General features: G+C 33.5%; 2 protein-coding genes across 2 annotated transcripts; both read left to right on the top strand.

The window, feature by feature from the left end:
* Nucleotides 1-4,711: 4,711 nt before the first annotated feature.
* On the top strand, nt 4,712-5,927 carry LOC110910402 (protein LIGHT-DEPENDENT SHORT HYPOCOTYLS 4). The gene has a single exon (XM_022155060.2). It carries the CDS (start codon nt 5,145-5,147, stop codon nt 5,742-5,744), a length of 600 nt encoding a protein of 199 aa, XP_022010752.1. The 5' UTR covers nt 4,712-5,144; the 3' UTR covers nt 5,745-5,927.
* A 2,792-nt stretch (nt 5,928-8,719) lies between these two features.
* Nucleotides 8,720-9,234, top strand: LOC110913215. Its single transcript, XM_022158062.1, has 2 exons — nt 8,720-8,765; nt 8,846-9,234. Exons 1-2 carry the CDS (start codon nt 8,720-8,722, stop codon nt 9,232-9,234), a joined length of 435 nt encoding a protein of 144 aa, XP_022013754.1.
* Nucleotides 9,235-9,467: the final 233 nt, after the last annotated feature.

The raw sequence follows: 9,467 nt of genomic DNA on the forward strand, positions 1-9,467 counted from the left end.
AGTTTCGATCTTTGGTGCAATGTTGGTCTTATCAACAGTACTTCCTTTGTAGTACAAACAATATCCTGTTCACCATTAGAATTTTTCATTTTCTCCATCTTCCGTTGTTCCATCTCTTGAACTTCGAGTTTTTCAATAAATTTGCTCAGTGATATATTCGCAAATTCACCATTATTTTTCAAGATCATAAGATACGTGCCCCAAATATCTTGTGGTAACGCATCGGCCAACTTTTCAACCCATTCTTCTCTATCTTTCTTGATATCCAATCGCTTCATGTTAACCACCAAATTGCAATATCTCTCTATAATCATTTTGGTGTTTTCAGTTTTCAAACCACGAAATAGATAAAATTCTTTCTTCAAAAGCGATTTTTTGTTCTTGATCATGTCTAAACTTCCAACAAACTTTGTTTTTAGTGCTTTCCACATTGAGTGTGCACTTCCGTTGTGTTGCAATAAAATCAAGATGTCTTCCTTAATAGCTTGTTGCAAAATACTAATCATCATTTTTTCACTTTTGTACTTCTTTTTCTCTTCATTGTCTAAATCTTTAATAGCAACAATTTCTCCGTATTCATCAATCGGTCTAACATATCGTTCTTCAACACATTCCCACGCCTATAAGTGATTCGCTTGATCCCAATTTTCAAAACGTTCCGCCCATCCACTATACTCCTCGATGAGCTTAGGCGGTTTTTGCATAGTGCCCATATCATTCTCTAAATTCACATTCTGAGCCATAGTGATCGGAGTAGCAAATGCGTTGTAAAATTCGTTTTCCATGTTTCAGTTTTAAAAGTTCACAAAAACAGATTTTCAAACGAACTGACAATTTGAAACGAACTGAAAGCCACAAACGATCTGACACTTCGTACGACCTGAATTGTCTTAACCCTCCGCGTGCGAACTGTATTATGTCAACTCATACGACCCCACACGACCTCGTAAACTTTCAAACTGTTTGGACCACTTCGTGCGAACTGATTCAACTTTCAAACGGCCTGGTTCAAACCGTATGACCTGAGGGAGATAATTTCACACGACCTGACAGATTTCAAACGAACTGGATCAGTTTCAAGCGACTTGGACCACCTCGTGCGGCCTGAAGTCCAATTTCACACGATCTGGATCATTCTCGAACGATCTGATATGATTTTCATGCGGTCTGGTCCATTTTATCAAGTTTTAGGTTGGATTTGGTTCTGATTTTTTCAACGATTGATTAAAACAATGTTTTACATGTTATATGACAAAATCAGATCATTTTGACCGTAAATTCGTTGAAATTTTGAAGAAAAAGTGTAGAAAGATGAGTAGAAAACATATTTTATCCTTGAAAACAAGCTGAAATGATAAGAACTCTTCCTCCTGAGCTCTGATACCACTTGTAGGATCGGAGAATCGATCAAAACGAGTCGATCAGAAGAGTTCTAGACCAAATCAGAGGCTGAATTCATTGATTTGATCTTCATTCAGCTTGATATGCACTTAGAAGTAGTTTAACTGTCGATTGTATTGATATAACACTGTTACACAACCTGGAGACACTTCGGCAGAGCTTCGCTACCGGAATCACAATGTTACAAATGACAATCCAAGACCCTCTATTTATAGGAGAAGCCACTTCGCACGAACCATGACAGTCCAGGTCGCACGGACTGGCCAGTTCGCACGAACTGGTCAGTTCCGACCTGTTTTCCATTTTTCTCGTACTACGTGTCTTGGTTTATCTATTCTATTACATGACTCGATACAAGACGAAGTCAACAGACATATGCACCAACAAGCTAGTCATTGACGCCCTAGTTGGCCGTCGGTGACGCCCTCCAGAAAGCCTCGTCGGAAGAAATTGCTCGTAGACAGTTGTTTAGTGCGTCGGGACCAATTTGAATAACCGCAGGCCGTCGCCGATGCCCTCCACTGATGCAAAGCGCTGAAACTTGAATTTGAATGTTTGGGACGGGTTATATCACTAGTTTTTGGGCATTTGCAAGGAGTTTTGAACACCTCTAATGCTAACAATTCGAAATAGAATGCATCGAAACTAAAGATATATCGAAATAGATTCCATTGTTTCAGTTTTTATGTATCGAAATAGGCTTTAGTAATAGCCTATTTTGATGTATTGAATATGTATTTCGATGTCCATGTCTTTTTCGTTGTATAGGTCCTGTTTCGATGGTAGTTGTCACTATGTTTAGTGAGCTTGAATGAGCTAGAGCGAGAGTGTAGAGAGAGAGAGAGAGTTCCGGTGTGCATTGTATTTGTCTAGTATTGTACCGAAACTATGTCGAATTGAATACACGGAATCCTTAAACGGTGAATCTTATTGTGTATTACATTCTCTCGCTCGGTTTGTGTCGTAGCTTGGATTCCGCACTCGCTACAACATCTGAAACAAGAAATCACGTTCGTCCGACGATCCGTATAGGGACCTACACAATCATCCACCATCATCACCTTCGATCACAACCCTTACTACCACTAACGTATTGTTAAGAGTAATTTCGATATACAAATATTATATTTGATCGGAAGGCGACACTCCGATCAGTATCTCATTGAGTCTGTGTAAACAATAATACAAAAAAATCCACGTACATTTTTGAAATCAACCAGTTTAATATATTTTTTAAATGAAGAAGAGAAAAATATTTGTGAATCAACCCTATCCATTTGCTTTGCTTTAGAAAAGTGTTCCAATCGATCGAAGTCTTAAACTGGTTTTACTTGTTTATAACATACTATTTACACTAATTAAATTTAAATTTATATAGGTTGTTAATTTATAGTTTGATAAAATAATTTTAGTACCTGTTGTTTATTTGTTCACTTACATAGATGGTTTGAATGATTAATATGTGCTAGGGCTGTAAACGCTATTTTAAAAGAAAAACTATTTACTTTTTTGATAAATAAAAATTGTTAACTATTTTATAAACACATCTAAAGTATTAAAAATTATAAAAGTAAGATCTTTAAAATACAAACTAGACGAGAAAAAAATATAGTATAGACTTTTTCAAAAAGAAAGTTCAAAACTTTTTTTTTAAGAATAATGTTAATATTTATTTGTAAAGATGTTCAATAAAAAACATAATCAAAATACTATTTGAGAAGGTGTCTTTAGAAATAATATATGAAAACTTTTTAAAAAAATATGATTTAAATAAAAAATAAAAAATAAATATTAAAAAAACGTCTGTAATCTTTTTTTACACTTTTGAATTTATTTTGTAACAAAAATAATATTTTTTAAAATGATGATTTGTATAGGGGGTAAATATTACAAGTGATTTTATGGAAAGGGAGTATAAAAAGTAATAAGAGGGGGTACATTTAGACTACCCCATTAATTATTCATATCTATTATTGTTGTTGTTGTAAAAATCTTTGGGATAAAAAGCTCCACGCGATATTAAGACACGAGATATTAAGATGGTATGATATATTGAGTTATAAAGTGAAGCTTGGACGATATGATATATTGAGTTATAAAGTGAAGCTTAAAATTTAATACGCGAGATGCTAAGACGCGATATAGTATGACGACATGATACGATACATTAGTTATAAACTGAAAGTTGAAATTTAATTATCCATCATTCTAACCTAAAGATCGATCACCTTATTTCCTTTAATATAGTTGTTGTTTAACATCCTAATAACTGACACATTCATGTTATTTTTACTTTCTATTTTTTGAACCTTATTTAAATTTTATTATTGTAGTGAAATTAATCACTTTGTCGTATCATGACGGGCAGAGCAGGCCCTAATGGAGGGCGGGGAGGACAACCGAACAGGGCCCTTGATTTCGTAGGACACGCAATTTAAAAAAAATCCGGTATTACATATGTAAAAAAAGAATTTTAATAGGGTATAACCAAAAAAATATTAACATAGGCCCACTTAAAAAAAATCATATTGTTTAAACTATTTAGCCCATTAGGTTAATGAGCCCAATACCCAAATATTTTCTAAAAACTAATAAAAAAAGAATTTTGGGCGGCTTTAAGGGCACGTTTTTTTCGAGCTCAAACAGGGTGCGTGAATTCTTAAGGTCGGCCCTGATGACGGGTCCCTCTAGTTTATACCTAAACTTAAAGGTATATATAGATTCTAAACTAATAAATAGACTTAATATTGTAAGAAGTGCAAGGTTTATTTAGTTTAGATCATGTATTGTATCAATTATTTTTTAAACACGTTAACAAAACCAAGAGAGGAGTTTTTCTTGTTTTTCCTATACTATCTCATAACACACTCTTAAATTTTATTTTTAAATATATATTGAGTTTAAGCTAAAAGTATATTAACGTATTTAACACATCTAGTTTAAACAAGTTTATTTACATGTAAATACTTTTCATCTGATAGGTATCTCTTTTATCAAACGTTATATTATAACTGAACATTTAAAAAAGGATATACTCTTTTTTTATGTAATTTTATGGTATTAACAAGTTCAAAATAATGAGTTTGTTGGCGTCTCGTTTCACTATATGAATCTTCTATATGTGTTCATATATTTAAAATACCATTTTCCTCCTTTAGATTATTCATCTTTTAAGCTAAACATGATGGAAAAATGTGTGTTCGTATATTTAAAATACCATTTTCTCCTCCTTTGGATTATTCATCTTTTAAGCTAAACATGATGGAAAAGATTGCTAGCGAACTGTACAAGCAAGTAATAAATAGAAAGCCTCAGGAGTTTCATTTTTACCAAATTATAGTCTTATAGAAGTTTGTGTGCCCTATTTTAGGAAACCCAATGTGAATCTTTAAACATTCACAACAACACAAACCCAACCTTTGTTTTATCTTCCCAAGATCTTGCAAAACTCACTGTTCTTTTCACTCAAAACCTCCAAAATCCCATCAATGGCAGCAGCTCACACTCACCTCAACATCAATCAACACATGGTGGTATGTATGTATGTATTAGTCATCTAATAGTCTAATACAAATAGCAGTTTCCCACTATTCTTTTGTTCAAAAAGGAAACCCTAGCAAGAAAAAACAAGAACCACAAAAAGAAAAAGAAAAGCATCATGTGCTAGAGAATTAGATCTTCAAATAATTGCAACCCAAATCAGGAAAACCAACCAGATTCAACAAAAAGTCTAAAACCCTTCAATGGATCCTTACCCAGAAGTAGAAACGTCTAGCAACAACAACCAAAACCCTAATTTTTTAGCGGTTTCGTCTTCTGGTTCTCAAGCGGCCACTCCCAGCCGTTACGAGAACCAGAAGCGCAGGGACTGGAACACCTTTTGCCAGTACCTGAGAAACCACCGACCGCCACTCACCCTTTCCCGGTGTAGTGGCGCCAACGTGCTGGAGTTTCTCAGGTATCTTGATCAGTTTGGCAAGACTAAGGTTCATACGCCCGTGTGCCCGTTCTACGGGCACCCGAACCCACCGTGTCCTTGCCCGTGCCCGCTTCGGCAAGCCTGGGGCAGCTTGGATGCGTTGATTGGGCGTCTCCGGGCTGCTTATGAGGAAAACGGCGGGCAGCCGGAGATGAACCCGTTTGGTGCTCGAGCAGTACGGCTTTATCTTCGAGAAGTTCGAGATCTGCAATCGAAAGCTAGAGGAATTAGCTATGAGAAGAAGAAACGAAAACGACCTCCACCACAAGAACAGCAGCATCAACAGTTTCAAAACATGTCATCTTTTCAAGAGTTCACTCTTCCACCAGGTGATAACAATGATGATGATGATAATAATACTTGAATTTCATGAACAAAAGTTTGGATCTTGGAAGACTTGTTTGGTTTCTTGAAAACCTTTGATTAAATTAAATTAAACTACATTAATATTCTATAGCAAGTATGAGTGGGATTTTACTGTGTACGTTTGTTTGTTTGTTTACTGTAGCAACGTATTCACATCTGTGTTCCATTTTGATCATCATACTTAATTTTGTTCCATTTTAGTTATTAAAAGTTTTTTTTTAGTTGGTTTCTCCGCGGTGCACTAGCTCTGTCTTCTCGAATAGAGGAAATGTTTACCCTTATCTCATTCTCTACAGACGGACCGGAGTACCCTCCTATAGTGTTATGTATGAGATAAATTTTAATGGTACGTTTGTTTGTTTTCGTTATAAAAAGTGTGTGATTTTGGGTTGCTGTTTGAATTTAGACATGTTTGACTGTTTTGAGTCTCTTTGGTCACTTCATTTCAAGACGAAGAAAACATTTGCATTTTTTGACTAAAATTAATGGAATAAACATTACTTAAAAACATATATTTAATGATGAAAATGAAACAAAAAACATATATAGAAATAAAGAATTAATGACCAAAATGGAACATAAATATAAATATATTGTTATTTTTATCTTATACAATTTTGTGTTTTCCCCAACTTTAGATAGTCAAAGTAGTTCACTAGTTCTCCTCCAGCTTTAGTTTTCATATGCTTGTAGTCCAGGAGCTTGCAGTTGCAGTTGTAGTGGTAGTAAATGTACTTTTGCAGTTTCAGTATTTGTGGAACAAAAATTGGAAGTACTTGTAATCTCTTGTTGGTTTCAACTTTCAACCAATTAAGATCATATGTGATTATGAAGTATCCAACTGCAAGATAGTGTGTTTTAAAAATATATATATATATATACTTCTTTAGTCATATTAAGTGTTAACCTTCACTGTCTAAATTATATAAAATTTTCTCAACCACTTATTTTCAAGGCCATTCTATATGCTTGACTTATAAAAGATAATATTTATATTCATAATAAATGATAAACACACCGCAAGATATGAATGCAACTGCAAGTTAGTGTGTTAGTTTTATTTCTTTTCTTATTTTTTATGATTTATTACTTATCTTTACTATAAACTTCACTGTCTAAATTATATAATATTCTCTCAAAAGCACACATTTAAGGCTCATTCATATACTTGACTTGTAAAATAAAATATTTATATATTGATAATGAATGATAAACACACCAGAAGATATGAAGTATCCAACTGAAAGATAGTGTGTTTGTTTTATACTTCATTTAAACTTATTAATTATCTTACTATAAACTTCACTGCCTGAAATTTATAAAATTCTCTGCCAAACCACAGATTTTTAAGGCTCATTCTATATGCTTAAAATAAAATACTTTTTAATTGATAAAAAATGGTACACACACCAAATTGACGAAGGGAACCTTGGCGTTACGTGGTTTGATTACAGTCAGATGTATCAAGTGTTAATTTTTATATTCTGTTCACGTGTTTTCAAAAGACAATTTCAGATTTAATATTTTGGGTAGTTAATTATTTTATAATTTAATCAATGTTCTTCAAATGCTTTTAGGGCAGAGAGCTTTTACTTAATTAGCTTAGTGCACGTGGCAATATTTTAATTATACAGTTGATTTATTATATATTCTAGTTAAATCTTGAAAATTTTTAGTAGAGTAACTTCAAATAATAGTGACGAATCAGATAAGAATACATATATCTTGTTTTGAACCATTTTCTGCAAAGATAGGAGTATTTTTTGTTGATTTAAGTGGAATGAGGAATTACAAGTATTAAGTTTTTAGAAAAAAGTTATAAATATAAATTATTAAAGAAGTATCAAATTAATTAATAAATTAATATATGTTTAAAAAAGAAAAAAAGAATTATTAGAAAAAATGGTAAAAGAAATATATGGTTTTAAAAAAGGAAAAGATAAAAAATATGTTATTAAAAGTAAATATAATAATAAACTATTATAATATATTAAATAAAAAATAATAAAAAACTATATATTATTATAAAAATAAAGTTACTATTCATCGTTATTCATCAACAATATATATATATATATATATATATATATATATATATATATATATATATATATATATATATATATATATATATATATATATATATATATATATATATATATAATTGTCGGCCGTTCAAAAAACAAAAAAAAAATGTAGCTTGCTATTCAATTTAAGACACATATAAGACCACCTATGGTGGTAATGGGAGATTGTGGAGGGCAAAAAAAAGCCCAAACATTCTTCACACACCGCCTCTAGGGAGTTTTTTTTTTTAAAAAATAGATGGGTGTTCTAAATAAAACACTATGTGGGAAAACTTTTGGCCAATCAGATCGGTGGCAACGGTCAAAAGTGACGGCTATTTTTTTATTTCACATTTATATATAAACTCTTACACTCTATTTTCTACAAACCATAAACCAAAAGCTTCAATAACAAACACAAACTACACACCATTTTATATAAAAAAATGAAATCCCCGACTTACTCATCGTCCGTTGCAAATTTTTATTACAAAGAGTTTTTCGCCGATAAGGGTGAGCCGACCGATGAGAAGATCGAGCAAGAGGCGGTTACGAGTGCGAGCGAACTCGCGGCACGGTATATTGAACATTGTAGTCGACCTCAACGTGAAATTTTGCCAAGACAATATATTGAACGAGACCAACATTCGGCAAATGATCGATTGATGAAAGATTACTTCGATGAAGCGCCTTTTACCAAAACCCAAACGTTTTTAGGCGTCGTTTCCGGTTGAATAAACGTTTATTTCTACACATTGCTGGAGACTTGGAAAACAAGTTTGATTATTTTAAACAAAAAGCGGATGCGAAAGGGACGCTTGGATTTACCGGTATTTAAAAGTGTACTTAAGCGCTATGAGTCCTTGCGTATGGTAACACGACCGACATCAACGACGAATATTTAAAAATGGCCAATGAAACAACGCATGATACGTTGGAGCATTTTTGTCATGGTACTCTACAATACTATAAACAGTACATGCATTCATATATTTTTAGTTAGCTTAAAGTCATATATGTTTGTTTTTTAAAGGTATAATAAAGTTGTACGGTGCTCGTTATCTGAGAAAGCCTATATGGTACGATCTTCAACAAATTTACGAGGTCCATTCTAATCAACACGGTTTATCGGGCATGATCGGGAGCTTGGATTGTCGCCATTGGCGGTGGTATAGTTGTCCAGCCGCATGGCGAGGTCAACACACACGAGGTGACCAAGACGGACCATCTGTTATTCTTCAAGCGGTTACCTCACTGGACCTTTGGGTTTGGTCGGCTTACTTTGGTATCGGGGGGTCATGCAATGATATAAACGTTTTCGAACAATTACCATTGGTAGAGGACTTCATTTATGGTAGAGCTGCAAAAGCATCTTTTTATACAAACGGAAACTACTACCATGCACGGATACTATTTGTGTGATGAAATTTATCCTAGGTATTCGATTGTCGTGAAGAAGTTTAAGGGCCCGTACGATGAAAAAAAAATCACTTTAAATAAGTTCAGGAGTCTTCGCGGAAGGACATTGAGAGATGCTTTGGGGTTCTTCAACAACTATGACATTATTTGAGAAATCCTTGTCCTGCATGGACCAAAGAAAAAAAATGAGAGATGCTATGTACGCTTGTATAATCATGCATATTGGAAGACGAAGG

The sequence above is a fragment of the Helianthus annuus genome, chromosome 15, assembly GCF_002127325.2.
Source record: "Helianthus annuus cultivar XRQ/B chromosome 15, HanXRQr2.0-SUNRISE, whole genome shotgun sequence".
NCBI lineage: Eukaryota > Viridiplantae > Streptophyta > Magnoliopsida > Asterales > Asteraceae > Helianthus > Helianthus annuus.

Excerpts from the sequence above, each read along its gene's own strand:
- LOC110910402 (XM_022155060.2), top strand. The coding sequence starts at position 5,145 with ATGGATCCTTACCCAGAAGTAGAAACGTCTAGCAACAACAACCAAAAC.
- LOC110913215 (XM_022158062.1), top strand. The coding sequence starts at position 8,720 with ATGGCCAATGAAACAACGCATGATACGTTGGAGCATTTTTGTCATG. Across the intron at positions 8,766-8,845 it reads GTTGGAGCATTTTTGTCATG|GTATAATAAAGTTGTACGGT; the intron begins GTACTCTACAAT and ends TGTTTTTTAAAG.